The following is a 26,505-nucleotide window of genomic DNA, read 5'->3' as shown; positions in this document are numbered from 1 at the left end:
AAGCAATTACCAAAAAAAAGATATAAACACTGAGGGAACAGGGAAGCCTCTTCCAAGAAACACGACTAGGCAAGCAAAAGGGAAAGCAACACTCTACAGCTATTCCTTCAGCAGATGGCTGCTGTGAAGTAACATGGATGCTGCTGCCACGTGCAGTGGACAAGAGGAATATTGGGTCTGTGTGTGAGCATGCGTAAATATCACCACCAGAGTTCTCACAGCAAAGCCTTCATCCCCTGGAAGCACACTATGAAAGGGAACCATGCTAACAGTAACAAGAGAGCAAAAGCATTTCAAATTCTCATCCTTTAATGGTCAATGATAACTTCTGGCTGGTTCTGTGTAATACAATTAAACAATATACTTAAATGTTTCCAAAAAAAAAAAAAAAAAAAAAAAAGCAGCTCTCACACCCCTCTTTCTCTAGCTTTCTTTCATCGACGTTCCGCTGCTGGATTGGACTCCCATGGCCTAACATACAGCTCTCAAGTCACCACACATCCACATCTTAAGTGTCATGAAGAACTGAAAAACCTTGGTGCACCAGTGATGTGTTATTTTAAAAATAACAGCTCTATTAAACCAAATCCTTCCCAGTCTCCACTGCTTCTCAAAGAGGAAAAACAAAACGTTACTGTGGGAGTCTCAATACGCTTGTCTTTGTGGGTTTCTCTCTTCCCTGCCGAAGTCATACAGCATAGAGTTCGTAGATCTTCTTTACACAGTACACCAGGGCAGCGAGTGCTATCGTGTTGTGCAGTCTCTTTCTGTGCAGGTCGTCCTTCCTCACCAGCACCACTGGAGTGGAGGAGGTGAGCGTATGCAGGGGCAGGCGGGAAAGTTTATAGGCATCGTACTCTACTTGGTACTTGCAACAGGGATCAAATTGCCAAGAGATACCATAAAGGGTGCAGCAAGCCACGCTCAGCACACCAGCGGGCAGGGAGATGTAGTGAGAATAATCTACTGGAAGTGCCAGAGGGGTGAAGAGACAGGTGGTGCCCGCTAACACGGCGGTCTTGTGCAGGCAGTTCCCGACAGTGATCCAGCGGGCCGTCTCGTCCCCAATGCGAGTGGGCTCTATCACTATGTATTTGTACTGCGCTTCCAGGGCCTGCTCCAGCTCATACTCAAACTGGTCCTGTGCATTCTCCCCATTGTAGATTTCATGCACGATGTAACAGTCCGTGGAGGACAAGGTGACCCTGTTAACAGGAAACACAGAATTAAAACTACAGAGCTTAAAGACAGGCTTCTCACCCACCCAGCTGTGAGAACAGAGGAGTGCCCCAAGTGAGGGCAGCCCCTCAAGGACAGTCACCGCCTCTGTTCAACAACAAGCAGCTTTTTCAACTCTATTTGTTTCACATCAGCTACGTATGCCCGCTGTAGACAAAGTCATCTGAAAATAAGGCGATGTGTTTTTTCTTACCTTTTCCTAACTTGGAGGAGCTAGAACGTTTTGAGAAAATAGGATCTTGTTAACAATGCTGAAATGGTTCCTCACACTGACACCCAAGCAGTTTCTTAGAGATATGGGAAGTGTCTAACCTTAGCAACCACACCGCATCAGTGCGTGAACGAACCAGCCAGACTTAAGCAGTTTTCACAGAAAATAAGACTAGCAGCTCATCCATCAAGAGGGCAAGTTGCACTGGAAGGTTTTGAGAGAAAAAGCATCTTCAGATGAGTATGTTTGCTTTCTCCTCACAGTAACTACCTCCTTGCCACCGACGCAGCTTGCTATTTAATGCTTCATAGTGAATCAGCCTAGTAAATCCATAGAAATTCAACAAGGATGGCCAAGAAACATTGCTGGAAGTGAAGGTGAAAAAGGTAGCAGAGCACTCTATACAGAACGGTTTGCTCCCTCTCCCGAAACAGGACGCAGCAAAGCAAGGAAGGAACATTTCTTTAATGCAGGCAGGCTTTCACAGGGAAGAAAGAGCTGTTTGCTTTACATGGAGCACGCTCTCCGCTGACAGGGGAGTTGCAAGGCTCGTACACATCCCTCATTTCAGTAGCACCTTTTAGCTACCTGAAGTCCCACCAACCACCCTCTTCACACACACCACTTTAGCTACAGCTACATGTGAGCAATAGGATTTTGACTATATACCTGTGCTGAGGAAGGCTAAAACCTTATCTGTTAGAATGAGGTAAAATCCTCCCTTCTAAGCAGAAGAAATAACTATTTCTGACACGCCTGTGCTTAACCAGAGCAAAACTGAGCACGTGGCCTCTAAAGGATAAAAATATCTATCGGATCCCTTTAGCAGAAGGAGAACAAATCAGACATATTTGACCTAAGCACAGCGGACAAGCTACCTCATCCCAACATTTAGACCCTCCCAATACTGGGAGGCAAGACACTGCTGAGGTGGAGAATGAAAAGAGTACTTTTTGCTGCATTAGTACAACGGCACTTACATGCATCCACTGGAAAATAAGGGAGAAAAATACACATTGGTAAGCTGACGTGTTACCAGACGTTACCCTTAATGTGCAGCTCCGTTCATGCTGCAAAGGGTATCGTGCGGTGGCCATGTGTAATCAGGAATGAATACTGTTAAATTACAAGCTGTTGCCAGAAGTAGCTGCTTTTGTGAACAGTCGCAAACGTATCAAACAGCAGGACCCAAGATGCACCAGCCTCTCTCAAAGCAGAGTAATAAGCAGTTTCATTAAAAATCTGGCTGGAATTTATATAAACTACAAGCAAAACTCAAATTATAAGCTCATTATTGAGTTCTGCAGTGCATTTTCCCCTTGGCCTGTTCACAGGTAGAAAGAAAAATAAAAATCCACCTGAATACTGTGTATGCCAGAGGCTTCTTTAAGGCCGTCAACTTGTCAGACATTGTTTGGAAAAATTATGATCAGCTCCTTCAGCACAGGATGTGGTGGACTCTGATAATCTGTAGTGAACTGGCAAGTATTTAAACAAAAAATTTGAAGGACAGCACCTGTATAAAAATTTTACAGAATACTACACCTCCAGTATAACTAAGTTTATCAGCTAACATTAAAGAGTTTCTAACAAAGAACTCGTTAACCAGATGTTACGCTGATACATTAGGGACACAGCTGGCAATGGTTTCTGCTAACAATCTTGCTTCTTGATGACAACTGTTTCAAGTGCACTTTCTTCCAAATCAGAAATTCCACTTTTATTACAGAAGACGTGTTGAGACTTCGGGTGACTCTGTAAAACAGCACCAATGACTCTGTGAAACCACTTGCTAAGGCATAATGACTTCAGGGAGAAGCTATTGCCGAGAGGCATTTTCAAGCTGGAAGCTGACCCTGTGCTAATATAACCCTCCAGATAAAATTAGTATTTCCTACCAAGGAGCATTTTCTACGTTTTGTAACACCTAGGAACATGCAGTGTGGGCCTGCAAAACAGGGAAACAGAGAAGCAGAATCAAAATTCAACTAAGAACTCTGCAGAAGCTTAGTAACAGCACAGTAGCCCAGTCACCCTAGAATCTCCCTGCCATCACTGGGAAACAAGAATGAAGCAATGCCATTTCTCCTCCAACTCTACAAGAGCCATGGGGACCTGGGCATCTAACTCCAGGAATTTAAGTCAAGTAACTACATTACATGGGATTTCTCCAGGCTCAGCATCAGAACAGGTGGCACTAACCTTTTGGTCTCATTTTTCCTTGCTCAGGTCTTGCCTGCTCTTCCCTCTGAATGCCCCTTTTTCCCTTTCACCGTAACGTACACAAGCAGAGCCATGCCACAAGTGACAGCCACCTGTTAAAGAGAGCAGGAATCCAACAGACTTTGGCCAGAGGCAGTACTGTCTACCTCTTCTGGAATCTTTTGGCTTACCAGGCTCTGGGGCTTTATAACAATTAAGAAAAGCACAATCCTCCTAAGTCAAAACAAGCAGAATTTAAAATATCATCTGTGAAAAAAAAAATCACTGGGAACTAAACTGCACAAAGGCTTCATCCCTGATAGAGTCTGGCCCCCTAACTATGTTGTTTCTCCAAATTAGACCTCTAATATTGGAATAAATCTATCACAGTGCTGAAGGTGCAAATGGCAGAACAGGCAATCCAAAAACAAAGAATGGGAAATTAGCTCTCAAATAGGACACATGAAAAGCCAGCAAAGCAAGCAGAAAAATCTCCATTTCTTTAACAGAGGAAGTGAGGTTTATCACATACTATTTCCACACAAAGACTGGCTGTCCCTGGAGGATGGAAAGCTGAAGACTGGTTTGTTTTCAGACGATATAGAAAGAGATGCAGATGAGGTACATGGGCTTGAGGTTTTAGACCTTGTTGGCATGCAGAGTAGACAGAGGACCTCGATCCACAGAGGAAATCTCTCCTGACACAGCCTTTCAATTGAACACAGCAGCTGCACATGAACAAATCCAGTCAAAGCAACTGGATTTGCTCAAACACCGGAGGCAATGGAATTTGCCTTTTAGAGCTTGTCCCCCACACCCCAGTGATGACAAACAAAAATGCAGAGCTATGCAATCAACTCCAAGCTGGCATCCACTGATTATGAAGTGTGTGACTTTATATAAATTCCATTTTACTTAAAAGAATAGTAAATAACCAGTGTCAGAGAGGACATCGTTACAGAAGTCATAAAATGATGCCACATATTCAGAAGCACAGCATGCTGTTTACTAGGCAGACCAGAACCAAAAAGCAGTTATTAATACTATTCAATCAAATTCTTTCCCAGGACCTGTCTCCTCAACCCCAAAAAGAGGGCCAAGTTAAAAAGTTGTACAGCTTCTCTGCAAGAATAGCTCCAGACCTTATATCCAACTACTTTATCCTATTGCAGCTTCATGCATTCTATACTTGAGAACTTTTAAGTGTCTCATTCCTGGAACCAAATGAATGCACTGATGAGGGAATGTGACAATACTCTCAACCATTTGGCATAGCAAGATGAAAATAATTTAAAAATCACCGATATATAATTCTGGTGTTACCAAAGTTATAAGGAATCAGTTGTTAACAGAGCTACCACCAGCAGGAGAGGCAGAAGTCCGTCTTCGCTATAGGGCAAGCTTCAAATTACATTTGGATTATCTTCCTAACATGGGAATATCAGAGAGCACCAGGAGAGGGGTGCTGCAGCTGGCTGAACAATAGCAACTCCAGCGGTTTCCCAGTTACAGCCCTCACAGCAGCTCCATTGCTCTGCCTCCAGCTTGGAAGAACTCTCCTAGCTGCCTCTTGAAAACAGCAACCTGTCCGTTAAATGTAAGTTTCGGCTGATAGTCTCTATGGATGAAGAAATAAATATCCTTCTAAGGAGGAGGCACAATACCACTCAGTGTGAGAGGACCTTAAGTTTTGCCAGGTGCCAGCTGGCAAAACAAAAACATACAAACAGTGCTGAAAACAGGGCAGATGGTAACATCCTGGAAGAAACCTCAGCATCCTTCCACCACTGTCTATTTGCAGAGGAGAAGGACTGAGCCTCCCGGGTTTGTTACCCTCAGCCTAATGGTGCTCCTCTCGATCTGCCAGGCAGTGTTCTGGCAAGCATTTCAAGTCATCCAACTATTGCAAAATGTTCAGAATCCCAATTAGAAACAACCTCAATCTGCAAGAAGCATTGGTACAGTTCTGTTATTTTTAAACCCCTCTCAGAACACGTAGGTCAAGTTTTGTTAGGGTTTGGGGTGTTTTTTTTTGGAAAAAAAAGAATGTTCCTGGACAGCAGCATTGCTCAGAGCACCAAACATACATTCAAATTAACTGCAAACAAAGACCAGTCTGATTAGTAGTTAAAAAAATAAGAAAGGAGAGGCTTGCAGGAGTGTGATAACACCCATCACAAGCAGCACACACATCCAATATCTAGTTTAGTGACACAACAGAGAGCCTGCATGCTGGCCATGCAAGTGAACTGCAGAAAAAGGACATTACAGATGGCCAAGGCACAGTGTCTGGGGTCACTATGAGCATCTCAGCTAAGGTTAAGTCAATATAGTCACAGCATGACAAATTCAAACACTAAACTTCCCTCCCCCCACATTAAACCCTTTTTGAAATTTAATTTCAAGTTTAAGGAGCCGAGCTGTGGTCTGGCTTCAATTCTCAGTGAAAATAGTCCACCTCAAACTTATATTCAACAGTGCGTTTTTGTACTCAGCAGAGCTTCAGGATATGGTGTACAGAAAGTACCAACACATCTGAGCTTAAACACCTGAGGAATTGTTTCTTTGCTGAAGGTCTGCATGATCTACCAGTCTCTGGCCACCAGCTGTGGCTGTCAGGCCTATGGCTTTAAGGACATTCTCAGCAGGCTGTCACTGCATGCATTAAAGTGGAGGAAGAACAGGAAAAGTGTAGCAATAGAGCAAGACTTTTGTTCAAAATGTACCTTAAATGTACTCAAAATGTACCTTAAATACAAGCAGGAAAGAGAACAGGAAAACATAGGTGAGATCTTCAAGCAGCCTTGGCAAGGGGCAACACCACTACGGAAAACACCACCAGACCATAACAAAAAAACCCTCCCAGCCACCAGACAAAAAGGAGGTGTCAATTTTAAGTCAACTAATGATTAGCCAGACTAATGGAAATAGGTCAATCATTGCTGTAAGCAAACAAGAGTACCAGAAATCTGAGCAGTGCAGGTAGCGAAAGGAAAGACCTCTTTAAGGGCGCAGAGAAACCAGTGCAAGCAGTGATGACATTAAAGCTGTTCTTTCTAGAGTTTGTTAGAACATCTCCCTGGGGAACAAATGGCATTCTGTCTTGTGTTCTGGCGGTCATCATGCTGAATTTTATACAAAAACAGTAAAGTACAATTCAGCGTCTGTTCTATATAAAAAAGTTGGTTTTGTCTACAGATTAACAATTCCCTTCAGACAAGTCTCCATTAAAGAGTCTATCCAGAATGAAGAAAACCAAATATTTATTTGGTTCTCTTTGATGTTTTGGGTTATTTTGTTTAACCTTATTATTTTACCACCAAAGTGCCAGCTGGAATTCACAGCCAACGTCCTTTGAAATTAATGTCCTTACATTTAGTCCTATTGAGGAAAGCACTTTTTTGACCAACTACAGACTTCTCTGTATGAATAAAGTTGTTTATGGAGGGATACAGTCTCCATAGATAGAATTGCTGGACTTTCTTTATTTTTAAATGAAAGCTGGTCTAGTCTAATAGCAGACAGTATTTTATTCACTGCTGAGTCTCCTCACACCACCTCCCAACACACAGATGCCTTTTAGACTAGCTGGCTGACAACTACAGAAACTCCTTCAAGCAGCCCATTTATGAGGAAAACTGGATTAACATATTCAGTTTAAAGGAATGTGTCTTTGGACAAGAATCCTGCCCGGTGTAAGAAAACTGTATTCATCATATAAAAAGCATATGTCATCATTTGATGACATCAGGCCTGCCAGCACTGCCTTTTACACAGCTTGCCTTGCCAGCAGTCAAACAAGATCGGTAGGTGTGATTTTGGATTAGCCACTGATGGAGGGAGGCAGAGGCCCAGTCATGCTTATCTCCAGCTCTGCAATTGCAAGGAAGAAGTAGTACCCAGGTGACATCACCTGACACCTATTAGAAGGATGATCTTCCACCACATTCGTGCAGGATGACTGACACCTAGAAGAACCACCATCTTTTGGTAGGGATCGCGGAGCGCTGGTCAGTGGTGTATCTGTTGGTCTATGTCAAATCTGTTGTTCTGTCACTTCCGTGCTTTCTTTATACTCAGCTATACACTTCTCATTGGCAAAGGAAAAATAATACATATAGCAGGTGCACAAAGTAACTCACGTTTACGAGTATTTTTGATCATAAGATGAAGAGTAATCACAGCTTTAAAAAAATCACCTCAAACTACAATTACATTATGGTATACTTCACAGATTAAGTTACAAGGTAACAATCACTTTTAAGTCTGCATCAATGTATTGATTTTCACACTGATAAAATAATTTTCATTGAAGTGCTCTTCTCAGGTGTTTTTTTTCTCCTTCACTTCTGCTGGGAGGACAGGTCTACCACATGAAGACTCAACACCTCCTGTGCTTAGTGGTGTGGCAGGTGCCAGGCACGGGGTGCAGCCAGCTTTACCGCTCTGCCACTGAGCTCCGTGGTATTCTTAGTTGTTTATATAAACCACACTGATGCAGTAATTCCATTGGCTCTTCCAGTTCAATTACTTTTAAATTCCCTGAACACAGACAGCATTCCTGCAATTCACATTGGCACCAGAATTCTAAGGGCTACTTGCGGCTCTCATGGGCTGTAGAGATTTAACACTATCGAAAATAATTACAGCAAGGGAAGAAAAAAAAGCAAAAGCCACAGCAAAAATTGAGATATCAGAGTCTCTGGGTAAAACGGCAGGACAAAAGAAAACTCCTCGCAATAAAAACGCAGCAGCTTTCTGCGGCTGCTGGTTACATCAGTCTGCCCTGGGGCAAAACAGGGAAAACGCCAACGTAAGGAAGCACAGGGCTTAAGCAGACATTTTAAGTAGGTAAAGAACTGTGCGTACTGATTTTAAAGTAACTCAAGAAGATTTTCCCCTGCCTCTTTCTCCAGCTTTAAAGTTACGCTTCCTAAACTTCCACAGCTGCTCTGCGGGTGGCTCCAGCACGTCCAGCCGCTCCCCCGCCCCGCCGGAGACAGAGCGCGGTACCGAGCCCCGCCAGCGCCGGCCCCGCAACGAGGGAGCGCGGCGGCTCCGCGCCGACCCCCCGGCGGCCGGGACCGCCCGCGGAGGGAGGTCACCCTGGCGGACTCGCCGCTGCCCTCACCGCCTTTAAAAATAGCCCTGGAAGGAGCCTCCCCAGGGCCGGCCCTCCTCCCCCCGGCCCCCGGCGCCGCATCCCCGCGGCGGGAAGGGCTGCCACCGCCACCCCGCGGGCCCGCTGACCTTCCCCGGCCCTCCTCGCGGCGCCATCGCCGCGCCCGCCCACCGCAGGGCACCACCGGCCCTGGCGAGCCCCTCCGGCCCGGCCCCACCTCGGCGGGGCCGCGGCCCGCACCCACCCTGCCCGGCCACGCTCCCCTCGGCGCGGCCCCCGCCCTTGCCCCCGGGGTCGAGGGGAGCCTCGGGAGGCTGCAGCCCACCTCCTCCCGCTCCCCACCTGCCCGAGGCGCCCCAGCAGCCCCGCACCCCGCACCCCGGCCGCGGCTCACCTCTCCCGGCCGCCACCGCTGTTGGTGCTGCCGGGGCCAGCGCGCCTCCTTCCCCACGCCGCCATCTTGGAGACACTCGGCTCGCAAATGTCTCCGCCAGCAGGCCGCGGGCCCGCCGCGCTGCCCGACGGGAAATGTAGTGCGCGGGGCCCGCCGGGACCACGCCGCGGGCAGGGGCACCCCGCGAGCGGACTACAAGTCCCAGAGTGCCCCGCGCTGCCGCCCGGCCGCGGAGCCTCATGGGACGCGTAGTCCCCTCAGAGGGTACGAGGATGGCGGCGCTGGACGGGGCCCAGGCCGGGAGCGCGGGTAGGGCCCTCTGCCAGCGGCAGATGGAGCAGCCCCGCGGCCCCGGCCCCGGCCCTGGCTCCAGCTCCCGGTCCCTTCTGCCGGCGGCCCCAGCGGGAGCGGTCTGGCTATGGGAGGAGCGCCGCCGCCGGTCCCGGCCTGCCCCGCGGCCCCGCCATGAGGGGGATGAGGCCTCCGCCGCGGGCGAGGCAGCCTGGGCCGGGCAGGACTGCGGGGGTGGCCTCCAGCAGGAGCGGGGCCAGCTGTCGCTGAGGTTTGGTAGCCCCGCAGAGTCTGAACGCTGCCTTTTCCCCCTCGAAAAGAAACATACGATTTATGTTCGCAGGTGGAGGAGGAGCGGAGGACCTCCTCAGAGCAGCACCGCCCTAGGGAAGAGAGACTGGCCTGTGTTGGTGCCAATTTGGCCCCTTCAATCAATCCTGAAAGAGTGGGGAGTCTCGACCACTGCTGCGTCTCTGAGGAGGAATAAGAGTTTATAGCCAAACACTTCACTAGGAAACAAAATGCAAGTTTGCCATTCCTACAAGTTTCCCAGCTCCTGTCGATCCAGCAGCAGTTGATGCGGAAGGTTTTGTGGGGGAGTCCCAGGACCCACTCTGTCCTCAGCTTCCAGCCTTGGGGCCACTCCCCAGCACAGCAGAGTCACCCAAGGGGGCCTGTGCCAGGGTGCTTGAATGGTGTATCTCCAGGATCCTTGTGCTTCTCTGGGGCCTGCTGTAGCTCCTCCCAGTTCTGAGTCGTCCCAGGAGAGGTTTCTCAGGAATTAGTTCTCCCTTAACAAACAGCAGCTTCCTGCTCTGCAGCCTCCCCTCTCTTGGACATACACTGAGCACCCTTTGGAGAGCACAACTAGCCCTCCTCCAGCCTGACAGTGCATGTCAGAAGAGCAGCACTGTTTTTGCATCTCCTGTTCCTAGAAAACCTCTTTTTGACAACGTTATTTCCAAGTGATGTAATGTAACTAAAGAGGACAAGCTCATGGCTGCCTTCACCTTCCCAGACATCGCAAGACTGCTCTACCAAACTGCAGGACCCTCCTGCACCCCTGCTTTCTCAGCGGTAATTTGGGGGTCAGCTGCTTTGGTGGAGGTAAAAGGTGCCTTTGGTGTTTGGGAAGTGTGCCTAGCCTGGCAGAGCATGCGGCCAACCGGCAGCATTGCTGGGACAGGCTGGAGCATCGGACTGTCAGGAATGTGGAATGTAAACAGAGCGTGTTACCAGCAACAGCCTGGCTTTGTGCTGTCTCTTGGGAGCAGCAAAACCCACACTCCTGCCTGCTCAAATTGCAGCCCAGGGGCCACTTGTCACTTGTCATGTTGGATCCAACCGTAACTGTAAATAAGCTGTGCCCCTTCTCCCCCCACCTCCCCAGCCCTGCCATTTTCATCTATTGAAACTCCAGCCTCAGCCTCTGTAGCTTGCACCCAGCTTTAGGAAGCAACATTAACATGCTGTGCTGGGATCCCAAGTGCTCGGGCTGTGCCCCCAGGGCTGAGGAACAATGGCTCCATCCAGGAGGGAAGCGCCTTGTGTTTCTCTGAGTCACCTGCCTGCCTGCCTTGCTCTGGACCAGCACAGCAAGGAACAACTCCACCGGCTGGCTATTTAAATTATTTCCTGCCTTTATGTTTTCAAACACCTTAAATCCAGAAGACAAGCGTTGAGTGCTCAGGAGAGGCTGCATTTGCAGGATAACTCCCAAAGACTCCTTGGCCTGCAATCTCAAAGCTGGACTGATGAGTGTGAGCAGGGGTGGATCATCCGGCAAAGGAGAGGAACCAGTTGTGATCCCACTCACCCAAGCTCTATGCAGTCATCACGAGGTCAGCCAGCTCTATGACCTGAAATAAAATTCAGTAGCTTCAGCCCGTGCCTCCCCGTTCATTTGCAATGGGAGCATGCCAGGATCTGGCTCTAAGGTGCTCCATGATGGGAAAAGGGTGATGCAGGTAGCACCCAGTTAGGTGACCAAAAGACATGAGTGGCTGACTGCAGGTCACAGGGAGCTGCGGCCAACACCAGACCAAGACTCATCCTGATCCTAGCAAGGGTCTCAGGGACCCTCCAACATCCTCACCTCCTAGATGGGGCTTTTGTTGCACAAAATCCTCTTCCTCATAAGTGAGTAGTTTTCTCCGGTTTTTTTTTGGAGTGGAAGGTTAGGCAGTAGGAAAGTGGACACCAAGTACACAAACATGCAGACCCGGTAACTTCTGCCTTTTCTCTCGCCTTCTCCAAGACACTGACAGATGTGCAGTAGTTACTGTCTAAGAGATTTGGGTTTAGATTTGTTAGAGGATGTGAAAAAAAGAGAATGTTTATACATTTATGTAGAAAATGAATATGCAGCAACAAGGTAGCAAAAATCATACCCTGGACATGGACTGGAGATCAGAGTTGTTTGACAGGACCTGTGAAACAGGCTCCCTGCCAAAGTGACCCAGCCCAGCGGTGACAGTGCCAGGGATGCCCAAGGTCTCCTGGTTCTGCAGGCACCTCCTCCTGCCTCCCATCAAGCGCAGCACAGTGAACCACTGTGGGTCAGTTAAGCCACACTTTTTATTGTATTGTATTCCATGCATTATGTTCATGTTTTATAGTACGACAGAGGGAGGGAATAAAGATAAATGTTAGACATAAACAAAAGCAGAAAGGTCATTTGTAACAGGTCCTGAGAAGGAAAGGCACATCGTAACCACCAAATTCAACAGAATGGAAACCTTGGACAGAGGAAGACAATGCTGGAAAGTGGACAAGGGATGGGATGTTTCAAGTTGGGTGCTGTGGAAGCAGGTTTGACAGCAATCTGCATTTCCCCACCCACCAAAGTCTGTAGTTCAAATGGGTTTGGGGATCTCAGTATTCAACGGAACCACTTCCATACTCCTGTTGCCAGGGAGAGTCCAGGACCCTCAAGTCCTCCAGGCTTAGTCAGCACCAAGGGGAAGCACAGGACTCAAAGCTCCTTCCTGAAAAGACCAGCTGGAAAGGGCGGCTGCTGGAGAGGCAGAGGGAGGGCTGCCCAACACCAAGGGACCCCAAGCCATCTCCAGCCTGGCAGTGCCAAATCACAGAAGCACCACAGACCGTGGCATCGCTGGTGACCTGTGGGTATTGCTATTCGCTGACTTCAAAGACCAGGGGAAGGGGAGGCCGGGGCAGAGGATGGGTACAGCAGTGAAACGGTTGGCACAGACACTGGCACACATCTCCATCAGAAGGATTGTAGCACCTCGAAGGGAAGCAGCAGCAAAACAGTGTGCTGTGCCTGATTTAAGGCAGTGATTGCCATTTGTGATCCAGCACCAAGGTTCCTGCCAGGGCAGCACAAAAGGCTCCAGAGCCAGGCTTGGACACTGGGTCACTCCAACACTGCTGGTGCAGCAACTGCAGCACACCCTCCAGTGAGCCGCTCTCATGCAGTGGACACAGTGGGGTACTTCTGGGAACTGTCACGCAGTGGAAAAAGCACAAAACCAGCAGAGGCTTTGCAGTACTGGGTTCATGCTATTGCTCCCACGAGGCAACCAGATACACGTCTCTTCCAAGCACCCAGCCCCACTGTGACAAAGATATGACAGCGTTATATCTTGGCTTACAAGAGAGGAAATGGTTCAGCTTCACCTTGGGATCAAGAGCAGGGACAGTTCTGTCATCACTTGGCTGTAACAGGGCCAGCCTTGCTCCTGTAACTAGATGTTGAAGTGTTTTGCATTTTAAAGACTGAACATGTAGCAGCCCAGATTTCTTCTTGAGCCCCTTTTCTTTAGTTTGTTACGTGCAACCCCTTCCTAGTCCCTCTAAACCACACTGAAGGTCACAGCCTGGCTGAAATAAGCAGCAAGAGGGCAGCAGAAATGTGATGTAGCGGCAGGGCTCGATGCCTTTCCTAAGCAGCACAGACTAGAGATGGGTCTGCCACCAGGCACAGGTCCCTCCCCAGGCAGGTGGCAGACACAAGCAGGGGTCTCACCCTGTGGTGTAGCAGGGCAGGGATGGAGTTTGGGAGCTTTTACTCAAGCCTGCAGGCAGAGGGCTGTGTTACAGTGGTAGCAGGCAGCCCAAAAGCACAGGCTTCACCTCCAGCCAGTGGCCAGAGGAACAGCTCAGGGCCTCCCTGACCAAGACCAGGCACAGGGTCTCCATCTCTGACCAACCCAACCAGGAGAGAAGGTTGTAGGAGCTCTTGCCTTTGCCACCACAGACTTTGTGCTGGGCTTGGGGAGAGGGCTGAGCTGCCTCTTGGCTGGGGCTTCAGTCGGTCTGTGGCACAGGTTGTAAACTTAAGTTCCTGCTGAGATATAGGCTAGGTCTGGATTTGGCCTCCAGGTGAAAGGTTTTTTTATCTTGTTCTGCCTGGCTGCAGCCCCCAGTGGCTGCTCAGGGCTGGCTTACCAGCAGCACTGTCCCCCCACCCACAGCACAGCCCTTGGACACCGCAAAATCCTAAGAGCTTCGAGGAGATGCTCTGGGGTCTAGCTCAGGCCCTGGGAAGCCTGGGCAAGGCAGGACAAGCCAGAAGCAGGCAGTGCCCTACAGTGTTACCTCTACATCCGACTGTGACAGCGCTGAGCTGTGCTACAGAATCATCATCCTCAGAGGTAACAGCACGACGCGAGGGTCTTCCTGCTGCTGGTTGAGGACCCCGCAATGCTGCCAGTGCCCTGGGCTTGGAGCTGTGAGGAGGCCAGTGAGCAGAGGGGTAATGCCCTAAGCCAGGACTTCTTTCCAAAGGCTGTAAGAAGGAATCAACATCCCCACGGAGGCAAGTGGCTCTAGCATCAAGCCCTGGGGATGGCCCAGGAGCAGGTCCTGGAGGCTTTGCCCCCATTGCTTTCAGGATGCGATGACAGCTCAGACTTTACAATCTGGGGTGCAGACAGAGGTGCAGGGCTGGAGTTGAGGGAGATGGGGGAGTCTTCCTCTTCAGCTGTAGGAAACCACCCTGGTGCCTGCAAAAGCATGGGATGTCCCCTCATTGCTTAGGCCAGGGCTGGCTGTGGAGGCTGGTGCTCTTCTGAGCAGGCTGTGTCCACACCAGCATGGTCAACACCAACAGCAGGGAGCAGAGACAGCAACGACAGCCCACGACCCCGTGGGCATGTCATGCTGGGGCTACGTACAGAAGGCTGGGCAGGAGCTGGCATCCCCAGGAAGCAGTGTCTGCAACTCAGCCACCTTTCTTCCTCTGCACACTCATGCTGCATATGCTCTGCCACAACCCCTGCAGTCAAAGCCCACTCCTCGCATGGCTCCTGTCTCTAGGCTTGAAAGTGTCATGATCCCCGTGTCTCCACGGCCAGTACAGCAAAGCCTCTGAGGTGCCACCATGGCCCACATGTTCTTATCTGTACTCCATGTGGGCTTGTGCAAGGCTCGGTGCCCAGCAGATGCTGCAGGGGATGAACCTGCCACAGGGCTGGGCTCCTCCAGCACCTTCCTCTGTCCCACAAGGCTTAATCCACAGCATGTGCCCCAGCTGCCGGGTGGAAAGGGGGGGGCTGGTACCTTGTGACCACCCCTAAGCAACATCCCTCAGTAAGTTCACAGCTGTCACCAAGCAGAGGGAAGAGGATGAGGTGCAGATCAAGTCATCCCCTGGTTTTGTGATGGAGTTTGGTGAAAAAAGTCAACCTCTTCCACCCCTCTGGCTTGGTAAGAGCACTGGGGAGCACCACATGTGCCCAGAGCCAGCCTGGCCCAGGGGCTGTAGCCATGCTCACACGTGGGCAGAGAGGAGGAGGTCGTGCCCACACTCGTGCACCACATGGATGTGCTTGAAAAAATGGGAATTGCGAGTGTGGGAGGGGGGGGTTTCCTGAGACCGCAGAGAAGCAAAGGCCGCGTTGAACAGTCAGAGACGGGTGCGCTGGTGTCAGAGCAGTCCTGCCTTAAGGCTGCAAGTGTTCCAGGTACTGCGGCAGCGGGTTCTCCTTGACGTATTTCTGAATGTACCAGCACGTCAGGTGAGCTTTCAGGTCCTCCTCCACCACAAAGTCCAGGGCTGCCTGCAACCAACCGGAGAGGACAGACGGGTTACAACCAGCACCCCCAGCCACACTCCTCTGGAGCCTCAGGGGGGTCCTGACTCCCACACCCCGCACGCAGCTGGGGGAGGCAGCAGGTCACCCTTACATACCCACTGTGCGATGCAGGTGGAGGGAGAGGGCTGGGGAGAGAGCTGGGGAGAGAGCACAGCCATCCTGCCACAGCCTCCACAGGGTCCCCAGTTTAGCCAGAGGTGTGCAGGGACCCCCCAGGTAACCCTCAATGCATCCAGCCTGGTGGTTACTGCACTGCAGGTGACGAAAGGCCACCTTTGTCACCCATTTGCCCTGGCGTATGGGGCCAGGGTGCAGCTGTGACACCAAAGCATCATCCTGCAGCCCCCCCATCACCGTGCTCACAGCTCCCCAGCTCTCCCTGCATGGCTGTGGGCCTCAAAAGCAGAGCCCAAGGCAGGAAAGGGACTTAGGAGGGCCTTGAACCTTTGAGAGGAGGGGGTCCAGCCCCCAGGAGAGGCTCTGCGTCAGCCCCTGCACAGCAGGCATGAGGGCTGCTCGCTGCGAGGAGGAAAGGGCCAAGCCTGGGTGAGCGCCTGGATGTGCTGGCACCCACCAGCCCCTCTCGCCACCAGAAATAGGAATGTCTGATCACAGATTGCCAGCTGCCCCTATCTCCCATCAGAGCAGGGACGGTTCCCAAGGGACACACATGCAATTCCAACGTGACAGGGCCCGGCTTCAGCCAGGGTCTCTAGCCATGGCCGGGATGGCAACAGCTTCTGCCCTTCTGTGTGTGCAGGGCTGTACCTTTGCGAGGTGCTTGGCTATTCCTCTCCCTCGATAGGCGTCTGGTACTTCTGTGTGCTGCAAGTCCACGATCCGCTTCCCCACGTATTCGTAGAGCAGCACTGCCTTGTCATGGCAACCTGGGGGGTGCAAGAGAGGGGTGAGGCTTGGGACAGCCCCAGGCCCCAGCCCACCATCTGATGGAGCCATTCACTGGGGAGCCCACAGGGCAACGGGCAGCTTTGGGGTGGCTACAATAACCCTCACGCCTGTGGGAACGGCTGTGGCGCTGGGTGGGAGACTGCTTTCGGTGACACTGGGATGTCCTTGTTGTCCCCCCAAGGTGTGAGCAGAGGCAGGTCTGCCCGGCCTTTCCAAGCCCCTGGACAAGGGGCAATTTTTCTCCCCAAATCGCCGATGTGCCAACACAACACGTTTAGGGTACTAAAGCAGCTGGCAGGAGGGCTGAGATGTGTGGATGGAGGGAGAGACAGTGCAAAAAGAGGAGGGGGAAGATCAGGACAAAACTGACGCAGGTAACAGCCAATTCCTTTCTCTCCACAGCACAGCATTCTTTGTCATGGTATATAAAACAAGACAAGACTTCTTGGCCTGGTTTTGCAGCATTTGGATAGACGCATTTTGGGGAAGATGCTGGGAGAAATGAATCCCACAAACACACAGGAAATCGCACACAGGTGTGCAAAGGGGTTTGTGTACACACATTTACATGCGTGCACACACACAGGCTTCCTGTTGCAACACCCTGACCTTTCTCACAGCAGCTCAGTTACAGGAAAAAAGAAGTTTCAGCACACATGTAAATGAGAGGAAAGCTAATAACACCCCCTGCCAGCTTCAGCTGCAGGACCTGAGCTTCTCTCTTCAACGCAAAAGCAAACGTTTCATTTCTAAAGGGTTTCTGTATTTAAAAGTGAGTTTCAGAAATGCAAGCTTCCAATCAAAGAGACAAGCTCAATTGAAATAACGGAAACTCTTCTTCTCCCTCCAATGGTTACTGGGGGGCAAGGGGCCGCAAGGTTCACCTGCATTTACCATCTGCCATTGCTGAGCTCAACACGCTTTATTTTATTGCATTTCAGCTGACAACTCCAGCCTCATTCTCCTGACCCCTGTATTTGAGAGGCACTAGAAATGAGCCCATCTGAATTTTGTGTTTCAAGAAAAACAGCTCAAGTTTTTGTTCCTGCTCCTTTTAGGCAGAGACTCAATCCTCCTACAAAGCATGGAAACCTTTGCATTTCCAGGCTGAGTTTATTCCTGCTGGTTTCTACCCGCTCGTTCTTGTGCCAACATTGTTCTTGGGTGGACATAAATAATTTCCCTCCCTGCCATTCCCCTGAGTATTCACAGGCATCAGTCCTGCCCCTCTCAGCCTCTAGTACACCAAAAAGCCAAGCTCCCTTACTCTCCCTACAGATCCTCGATCCTCCGCCCTGTCTCAGGATGGAGGGTTTGGGGTGAACTGCTGGGATGGGCAGAGGTAATGGGGTGGGGAAGGGGCTGACAGGGTGCTCACCTGTTCCCACTTACCAAGACCAGCACAGGTGGGATCCTATTGCCCCATTTTACAGCTGCAGGTCTTTGCAGGAGGGAAAAAAAAGGAGAACCACAGCATTTCTCCATGTGGATCCAGGCTGTGAAATGCTCTTAAAACAGCAGCTTTCACATGCTCCAGCCTTTCCACTCTGCTCTCCTCCCAGGCTAAAAATTTCCATAGCCTCTGTCTAAGGCTTTGATAAGTTTAAACTCTTCTCCAAGTGATGACAGAGAAAAAGGCCTCATTTTTTAAAAACATAACTTTTATATATAGCTACTATCTATTTAGAAGCATCACACACACAAATGCATTTTAAAGCAGAAGACTATGCAGTGTTTGGAGCACCTCAGCTCTGTCCTGGACAGACTTTCCCTCGATATTTGCTGTATCACAGTAACACCACAAAACCCCAGACAGGACGGGAGCTGCAGGGTGCCACCAGTGCACAGATGAACACACACAGAGCCCAAAGGATTTTACAACCAGCTCTGCAGAGAAAAGCAGTGTTGCTAATGCTGTGGGGAAACCGGTCCCAGCTCGGAAAACCACTGCAGCTCAACCAAAGTACATAAAAGCATCTGTAACATGCTCACCTTGGTGATAGAAGCTGGAGCCACCCAGCAAGGACATCAGGGACACTGGTGCCATAGGGTTTGGTGCAGGCCCTGCAGGTGACACAGCTTGGGAGGAGATGGCTGCTTCGTCCCCACTCCTGCACAGCCCCAGGGCTAGGCTGGGCTGCACCAAGCTCTCCTTGTCCCTCATCTCCAGCTCCCTGCTGCAGGACGGTGATGGCAGGTGATGCAGAGCCACGAACTGAGCACCCAGATTGCAGCAGGAGCTGATGGATGTGGGACACAGCCAGAGGTGAGCGGTTACGCTTAAGGGTCACCACAAACACCTCCTGCAACCCTGCTGGGCAAGAACATGCCAAGTCAAACCCATAGGCAGGGCACAGCTGGACACGTGGGACTGCAACACCACAAAGGCTGGAAGTGGGAAAAAGCCATGGTCAAAGGAAAAACAAGCCAGGATCTGAAAGGACAGCATCCCACCCAGATTCTCTGCTGCCTGCTGTTGGGCTGGGCACTTGGGGCAGCCCTGCCTCCAAAGTGACACCGGCCCTCAGCACGGGTCCTGCAGGAACAGCCTCTCCTAAAGGCTGAGGTTCCTCTTCCTCTCCTGAAGAAGGCTGAAGGTGGCCAAAGGCTCACAAAGCAAGGGGAAGAAGCAGCCAAGGGAAAGCCCGTTTCCTTCAAAACCAGCTGCTCTGCACATCCTCTCCACGCTGTCCTCACCAGGGACCAGAGCCTCTGGGAAAAGCTGGGTGAAGCAGGCTGTACCCCCAAACCAGGACTGTTCCTAGGCTCTCCATAAGCAGCTCCATACATAACCCTCATTTCCCCACCAGAAGACCTCCCTGGGGCCGGAGGGAGGACACGGGGCAGCAGAAGCACCTTGCTGCAACACGATGCTGGAAGAAGCCAGCCTTGCTGCTCCGTGGTACCTTGGACACGGGGGCCTGCTCCCAGCAAAGGGAATGTCACAAAGCTGGGGGAGCTGGAGGCAGGATTGACCCCTCACAGGAGCAGCCCAGCCCCAGCTTGTTGCAGGTCCCCTGCCAAGAGAAGGACACAAGCAGAAGCCGCACCAAAACGTGACATAAGAGAGATGCCACCAGCTGGCATCCTTCCTGTCTGCCTCTCCCCTTACGCTTCAGGGCAGGATCAGGGCAGGGATCCTCCCAGCCTGCACAGACCGAGCTAGAGCTCGGCAAAACCAGCTCGGGCTTCGGCCAGCCCCAGCAGTGCCCAGCGAGCCCGAGCATGATGTTTGACTTGCAGATGCTCCCCGGCACAGTGCCTCAGCTTCAAGGCCACCACCAGCGAGGAAGTCTGAGTCAATGCAAATCAGCACAGCAAGAAAGAGGAGCAAAAGGCTGCAGGATGAAAATGGCAGCCATGGCAGCACAGCTGGTCCCCAGCCCGCCCTCCCTCAAAGCACAGGGGGCACAGGGAAGGGGAAGCTTTCCTGGGAGGTGGGCAAGGGACCAGCTCTAAACTTGCTCTCCATGGAGGGTCTCTACTGGGACCAGTAGCACAGAGTTTCCACCCAAGCAGGGTGGATGGTTTTGAGCAGCAGATGAGGCCCCTGCACCGCAGGCTCAGTTGTGCCGCCCCCACAAGTCCCCAGGCCAGGTGGCTCACGAGCCTTGGGGGATCAAACAGCCAGCCTGGCCCCAGCCCTGAGCCGAGGAAGGGACATGGCACATGTCTTCCCAGCCACCCCACTCCAGCCCATCCTTCTCTGATCCCCTCTCCCAGGGCATGCACAGTACCTGCCTGGCAATGGGGATGCTGCAGCACAGCAGGATGTGTCCCTCCAGCCCCAGGCCCTGTCCCTCTGTGCTGGTCCCAGCCCATGACACACCATTGTGTGCCCCACACCGGAGCAGGGCAGAGGCCTGGCAAGGGCGGGCTGCTGCCTGCAGGCCGATTTCTGTGCTCTGTTGCCAGCTTTTGGAGACAGCCCCTGAGCTCCAGCCCCCTTAGGGCTCTGCTGCAAAGCCATTCTCCAAGAGCAAGCAGGGAAAGATCAGACACCAGCCCTGTTTCCCACTCTCAGACCCAGGAAAGCCCAGAGGCAGGCAGCAGCGCAGCTATTCTGGCTGCTGAGCCAAAAGGTGGCCACCAAAAGCTGCGTGTGGGGCGAGCTGAGAGGATGAGATGTCCTGAGGAACCAGCGCACCCCAGGCTGGAGCTGACTGCACACAGCGGGCTGGCCTTGCCCCCCAGGGAGCCACTGGCACGTTGCTACGGAAAGAAAACACAACAGAGCCCAACAGGAGCTGAGTGGAGATGGCACAGCCGTGATGGAGGGGCCATACTTGCAGGAGCAGCAGTGGGGGGGCACTCTGCTTTGAAGCAGTTTTCCGTTTAGGAGCTCTCTTGAGATGATGGCAGCATGGGAGAAGAGTGGGGACATCTTGATGCAGTGTCCAGCGACCAGATCCTTTTGTGCCCACTGCAGAATCGGTAGCTTCCTCCCGCCGGACAGCATCTGCCCAGCAGAGCTGAAAACACCAAGGCATGACCAGCTCTAGTTCTCCTAACAACCCTGAGCCTGGACTCCTGACAAGGAGCTCCCAAGACTCAGACCAGCAGCAGGCAAAGCAGGAGCTCCCAGCCACTGGATCCTGCCCAAACCCAGCTGGGGAGGAGCAGGCGGTTTGGGAAGCGTGGCTTGCTGCACCCACGTGTTGGATGAATGGGAGTGTGGGTGTGCCAGAAGTCCGCACATCCCTGAGGAACTGGAACTGCTCAGCACATGCAGTGAGCCCGTCTCCCAACTGGAGAACCTGATGTGTCTGATGGGCATCAAGAAATCAAAGAGGCTGCTGCTAGAAGTGCTGTTCCTCTGCCCCAAGCAGCTGTGCCAGCAGCTGGGCTGACCAGCTGACTACTTTGGGGTGAGGGTCTCTTTGGGTTTCTTGTTTTGACCAGAACTTTTATCTCAGATCCAAAAAAACCACCCCAACTATTCCTGCATGATATAGCCTGTATGATTCCCACAGAAGTTTTTAGCTTCAACAAATTGATGTTTTCCACCACAGTCACTGCATGGGGAGTTCTTTGGCTAGCTCATGCTGTTAGTCACATCTTAACCGATGACAAATCCAGTTGGGCTTCTTTCTACCCTCCTCTTGGAGGGACAGCGAAGCTCGGTGAGGTCTGGTTATAGTCAGCTTTACTTTCAGCTTCTCAATGCTTCTGCATTTGGGATGCAAGGAAAAAGGGAATGCATTAAGTGAAGCACCTGTTTCTATCAGAATTTTAAGAGGCACGTACAGCAACAAGGGGAGAGAGGGGAACAAAGAGCAGAGAAGGGAGAGACAGGGCAACCCAGAAAACACCTAAGGCAATTCATCTTTCTGGCATACAAGGAGGAAGTCCCGAGATGAGGTTACATGGGGGTGCAGAGACAAACACAGGACGATGCTGAAAAAGAACACTTTCACAACTAGTTCACAGCTTTCTCAGGCCTCTTGCTACAGGGACATCCATAAAAATATTACTGCAGAAAGTTTTCTACCCACCATCACACTACCGTAAACCACCAACCATCAGCCCAGAGACCAGCTATTACTGAAGACTAGCAAAGCCTGTCTCCTTGGCCCCTGAGCCCAAGGCTCCTGCGTTTTCCCAAAGCATCACCCATGCTTGACATCTAGCTGGAATTAGGACCAAGGCACCTGGGACAAGCCAACCCTGGAGTCCATCGCTGAGCTGCAGGTTTGCCCTGCAGCCTGCTGTTCGTCTCTGCCACAGTGCATGACATGGGACAGAAGCACTCTCAGAGGGACACGTGGGTCACATTGACGCCAAAATCTGTGCTTGACCTGTTTCTTGCCATTCCCCTGCACGCAGCAGGGAAAACCTGCCAGAGCATTCAGTACCGCTGACGCGCATCTTACCAGGAGCGGGAGCGATGAAGAGAGCAGTGCAGGAAATAAACACCCTGCCACGCACTCCCACAGAGATTGTTATCTTCTGACCACCTTCCAGGGCTTGGCTGTTATCTGCAAATGCCTCACAAGAAGGAGAGACAGATCACCTGCTCCGCGTGGATGTTAGTCAGGCCAGCAGCAGGAATACCATCATGCCAGGACAACGCTCAGCTCTGCTCCCTTAGGTGAGCAGCGCCGAACTCACAAAAAAAGGGTTCAGTCCACCTGAACTCCCAGAAACAAAACCACAGCCCTGATCACAGGGATCCACCTGCAACCTGGGGAAGGCTGTGGCTTCCCCGAGCTACCATGGTCCCCTCCTGAAGCGGCAAGTTTTGTGCTGATTCACACGTGACTCCCAATGTGGATCCCACCAGTGACACCCTCACAAAGTTCATCCTCTCCAGACCCGACTCATCACCACCCAGCTGCCAAACGCTGCTCTACCCATGGGGTGGCTGGCAGAGGTTTTATTCAGCAAACCATGATAAAAAGATTACATTTCCCTAATTACCACTGGTCCACAGCTCTCCCCTCTCTTTCGGGTGCACCTGAACTCTACCGACAGCGACAACAGCGTTACAGCTCTCGAGACGGCAGCGGGGACCCGTCACCCGGGACCTCGTTTGATCTCTCTCTGTTTGAAATAAGCAGTTGGTGAAATTGTTTTCTCCGCACCCAGCACACACGTCTCCTCCTTCCTTGCTCCACCACTGCCGAGCCTCCAGCCTGCACTTTGTAATTAGTGGTTGAAATGAAAATGGGGGGGGGGGGGGGGGGGGGGGGAAGGGAAGAGTCTAAAATAAAATGCAGACTATTCCTGTCGTTTTATTGAGAATGCCTCCTACAGTCTGCATCATTTCTAAGTATCATTTTTATTTATTGTTTTAAAAAAGGCAACTACCCTGTAATTTCTGTTGGGCACTGAGGTGGCCGTTTTACCCAGTAGTTCTCAGCATGACAAATGGACAGGGAAGAGATGCTGGGATCGTCAAATATTTGGGATTAACCATTAAGAGGATGGGTGGAAAAGAATCGGCATGACATAGAGAAATTTTAGTGGCACTCACTTTTTTTGTTCACTCAACACGTGGCAGAGCCACTGGCGGGGCCTCCACAGCCCCACAGCCACTCATGACAGCTTGGCTCTGTGCTGTGGGTCCCACCAAACCAGGTGCCAGGCACCCACAGCACCGGGACCCCACGGGCTGCTCACACCGGGGGGCTTCCCCGCAGGAATCCCCCCAGAAGAGCCACCCAGCAGCTTGTCACATCCCCAACACCAGGTTGGTGCAGCCCCTCCACATCGCCCCAGGGCACCTACCTGCTCCTGGGGGGGACAAGCTAGCGTGTCATCCCCCCCTGCAAACCCACCCATGCCAGCACAGGGCTCCACATGCCAACACCAGGCAAGAGACCCCCAGACCTCACAGGCCAGCTCCCAGGGGGCAGGAAGGATGGGGGGCACCAGCAGCAACCAGGGTCACTGCGGAAGTACGGGGCGGGGGGCTCAGAAGCGTATACGGGGGCTTGGGGCAGGGGGGCTCTGAAGCACATCGGGGGGACCAGGGTGGGCACAGGGGGACTCAGAAGAGTACTGAGGGGGCAGAGAGGCACGGAGAGAGGCCCAGGGGGGCTCAGAAGCGTACGGGGGGGGGGGGGGAACAGAAGCACACCGGGGGGAACAGGAGGGGCAGAGGGGGGCTCAGGAGAGTATTGGGGTGCACATGGGGGATCGGTGGGGGCACGGAAGCACACCGAGGGCACGGGAAGGGCACAGGGGGCTCAGAACTGTACGGGGGGGGCACGGAAGCACACCGGGGGACACGGGAGGGGCACAGGGGGGCTCAGGAGAGCACTGGGGCGCACACGGGGGGACAGGGAGGGGCACAGACACACGGCGTCGGGGGGAGCGCACAGGGGAAGGTGCGGTGGGACCCGGCGGCACGGGGGGAGGGGGACCGGGGAGAAACGGGGGGCTGAGACCACCCTCCCCCGAGGAGGCAGAACCGGGGAGCCGCGGCCCCCGCCCCTTACCGTTCAGCCGCACGGTGAACTGCCGCCGCTTGCGATCGTGCTCCACCTGGATGGGGCAGCCCTGCTCCAGGAGGCCGAGCGGCGCCGAGTGCGCCATGGCCGGGCCGGGGGAGCGGCGGGGCGCGGCGGGGCCCGGCGGGGCGGGGGGAGCGGCGGGGCCGGGCCGGGGCCGCGGGGCTGCCACCGGCGCGCGGCCGCAGGAAGCCAGCTGGGCGCCACGTGCCCGCCGCCCGGCCAATGGCCGCGCCGCCGTTTTGTTTTGGTACCGCCGCCCGGCTCTTAAAGGGGCAGCGCACCGGCCCCGCTCCGCCGGCCACGGCGCCCCCGCGCGGGCGGGCACGGCACGGGCTCCCGTGCGGCCCCAGTGCGGCCCCAGTGCCCTGTGCGGGGCCCGCACCCGGTACTCTGCGCTGGCTTGCTGGTGCTGCACTGGGTATTCTGTACCGGCTTACTGGCACTGATCCCGCACTGGGTGCTCTGTACTGGTTTACTGGTTCCACACCGGTCTTGCACTGGGTGTTGTGTACCAGTTTACTGGTCCTGTATTGGTCCCACACTGGCTACTCTGTACTGACTTACTGGTCCCACGCTGGTCCTGCACTGGGTATTGTCTACTGGCTTACTGGTCCCACACTGGATATTGTGTACTGGTTTACTCATCCCACACTGGGTACTCTATACTGACTTACTGGTCCCACATTGGTCCTGCACTGGCTTACTGGTCCCACACTGGTCCTGCACTGGGTATTGTCTACTGGCTTACTGGTCCTGCACTGGTCCCACACTGGATATTGTGTACTGGTTTACTCATCCCACACTGGGTACTCTATACTGGCTTACTGGTCCCACACTGGTCCTGCACTGGGTATTGTCTACTGGCTTATTGGTCCTGCACTGGTCCCACGCTGGATATTGTGTACCAGTTTACTGGCCCTGTGCTGGTCCCACACTGGGTACTCTGTACTGGTCCCACACTGGGCACTCTGTACTGACTTACTGGTCTCACACTGGTCCTGCACTGGGTATTGCGTACCAGGTTACTGGTCCTGTACTGGTCCCACACTGGGTACTCTGTACTGGTCGCACACTGGGTACTGTGTACTGACTTACTGGTCCCACATTGGTCCTGCACTGGGTATTCTGTACTGGCTTACTGGTTCTGTACTGGCTTACCAGTTCTGCACTGGGGCACTGGTGCTGCCCTGCTGTGCCATCTGCTGTACAGTAGTTACCGTACTGGGTCCCCTGCCCGGCTACTGGGTTCTCTGCGCTGCTGCACTGGTGCTGTGCTGGTGCCCTGCGCTGGCACTGGAAGCCCCAGGTCACGGCCCCCGTGCGATGCTCTGTCCCCCCAGGAGCAGGCCCTTCCCCAGGGAGGGGGCCCAGCAGTGCCCCGCTGTGGGGCGATGCCACGTCCTGTCACCCGGCAGCACTGCAACCCCCTGAAAGCAGCAGGAGGCTGGTCAGGGTGGCCGCAGACAGCCGGCTTCAGGATGCTCATCCCAGCGGTCCCAAAAGCGAGGGAAACCTCCTGCATCAGCTGTCACAGGACACGGTGGACACCGGGGGGGACACACACACAGATGCCGTAAGTGCTGGTTGGGGGACGGTTGCACTAAGCACCCTCAAAACCAGAAGCACTTGAGCTTCCACCCACCACACCGCGTCCATCAGGGTCTGCTCAATCACCCCAGCACGCCCAGCAGGTGCAAAGCTGGGGGAGAAAACGGGGGTGCTTGTGTCTGTGCTCATCGTGCTGTAGCCGTGACACTGCGGTGTGTTTGACCCCAAAGCTCTCGGGGGCAGGAGCTGAGCCCGTGCAAGCTGTCTGCACGCCGGCGGCTGCCTCTGCGCCAGGCAAACAGCAACACCCAGAATTAATCTGGAACTAGTTAACGGCTCACCGGCAGCTGCTCTGCACCTAAATACCACCTCGTGTAGCTTGGCCCTTGGTTACTCATCCCTTTGGCTCCTGCTCCCTGAGTTAAGAGCCCATCAGCTGAGCCATGGGGGCACTCGCTCTGCTGGGTCTGTGCCGCTCCATCGGCTGGTGCCGAGTGCTGGCGTTGTGCCCATCGGGCTCCCGCTCTCCCGCTCCCGTCAGGAATGGGTGCCCGTGGGAAGGGGTGCCT

The 26,505-nt window shown here is 52.9% G+C and overlaps 2 protein-coding genes and 1 long non-coding RNA gene across 4 annotated transcripts; 1 reads left to right on the top strand and 2 right to left on the bottom strand.

Moving 5' to 3' along the window:
* Nucleotides 1–287: 287 nt before the first annotated feature.
* On the bottom strand, nucleotides 288–9,320 carry TMEM11 (transmembrane protein 11). The gene is made up of 2 exons (XM_055804912.1): nucleotides 9,169–9,320; nucleotides 288–1,205 (listed from the first exon to the last, which is right to left on the bottom strand). Exons 1-2 carry the CDS (start codon nucleotides 9,231–9,233, stop codon nucleotides 689–691), a joined length of 582 nt encoding a protein of 193 aa, XP_055660887.1. The 5' UTR covers nucleotides 9,234–9,320; the 3' UTR covers nucleotides 288–688.
* Nucleotides 9,321–9,430: 110 nt separating this feature from the next.
* On the top strand, nucleotides 9,431–11,342 carry LOC129784514 (uncharacterized). Its single transcript, XR_008747346.1, has 2 exons — nucleotides 9,431–9,477; nucleotides 9,803–11,342. It is a non-coding gene; the product is annotated as an uncharacterized LOC129784514 (long non-coding RNA).
* A 676-nt stretch (nucleotides 11,343–12,018) lies between these two features.
* Nucleotides 12,019–24,594, bottom strand: NATD1 (N-acetyltransferase domain containing 1). 2 transcript variants are annotated; one of them, XM_055804914.1, is made up of 3 exons: nucleotides 24,374–24,594; nucleotides 16,290–16,408; nucleotides 12,019–15,485 (listed from the first exon to the last, which is right to left on the bottom strand). In XM_055804914.1, exons 1-3 carry the CDS (start codon nucleotides 24,468–24,470, stop codon nucleotides 15,369–15,371), a joined length of 333 nt encoding a protein of 110 aa, XP_055660889.1. In that variant the 5' UTR covers nucleotides 24,471–24,594; the 3' UTR covers nucleotides 12,019–15,368. The 2 variants fall into 2 exon arrangements, with proteins under 2 accessions (XP_055660889.1, XP_055660888.1); XM_055804913.1 differs by lacking the exon at nucleotides 24,374–24,594 and adding an exon at nucleotides 18,423–23,057.
* Between the last annotated feature and the right edge of the window lie 1,911 nt (nucleotides 24,595–26,505).

Source organism: Falco peregrinus, chromosome 5, assembly GCF_023634155.1.
Source record: "Falco peregrinus isolate bFalPer1 chromosome 5, bFalPer1.pri, whole genome shotgun sequence".
Classification (NCBI taxonomy): Eukaryota; Metazoa; Chordata; class Aves; order Falconiformes; family Falconidae; genus Falco; species Falco peregrinus.
The sequence above is the reverse complement of the archived record's forward strand: the minus strand, read 5'-3'. Positions and strand labels throughout refer to the sequence as shown.

What these genes read in the sequence shown, in the direction of transcription:
- TMEM11 (XM_055804912.1), bottom strand. Translation starts at nt 9,233, where the DNA reads ATGGCGGCGTGGGGAAGGAGGCGCGCTGGCCCCGGCAGCACCAACAGC. An exon ending in AGCGGTGGCGGCCGGGAGAG is followed by an intron (nt 1,206 to 9,168) that starts GTGAGCCGCGGC and finishes TCCTGTTAACAG; the next exon opens with GGTCACCTTGTCCTCCACGG.
- NATD1 (XM_055804913.1), bottom strand. Translation starts at nt 18,594, where the DNA reads ATGAGGGACAAGGAGAGCTTGGTGCAGCCCAGCCTAGCCCTGGGGCTG. An exon ending in CTCCAGCTTCTATCACCAAG is followed by an intron (nt 16,409 to 18,422) that starts GTGAGCATGTTA and finishes TGCACCCCCCAG; the next exon opens with GTTGCCATGACAAGGCAGTG. An exon ending in TAGCCAAGCACCTCGCAAAG is followed by an intron (nt 15,486 to 16,289) that starts GTACAGCCCTGC and finishes GGTTGGTTGCAG; the next exon opens with GCAGCCCTGGACTTTGTGGT.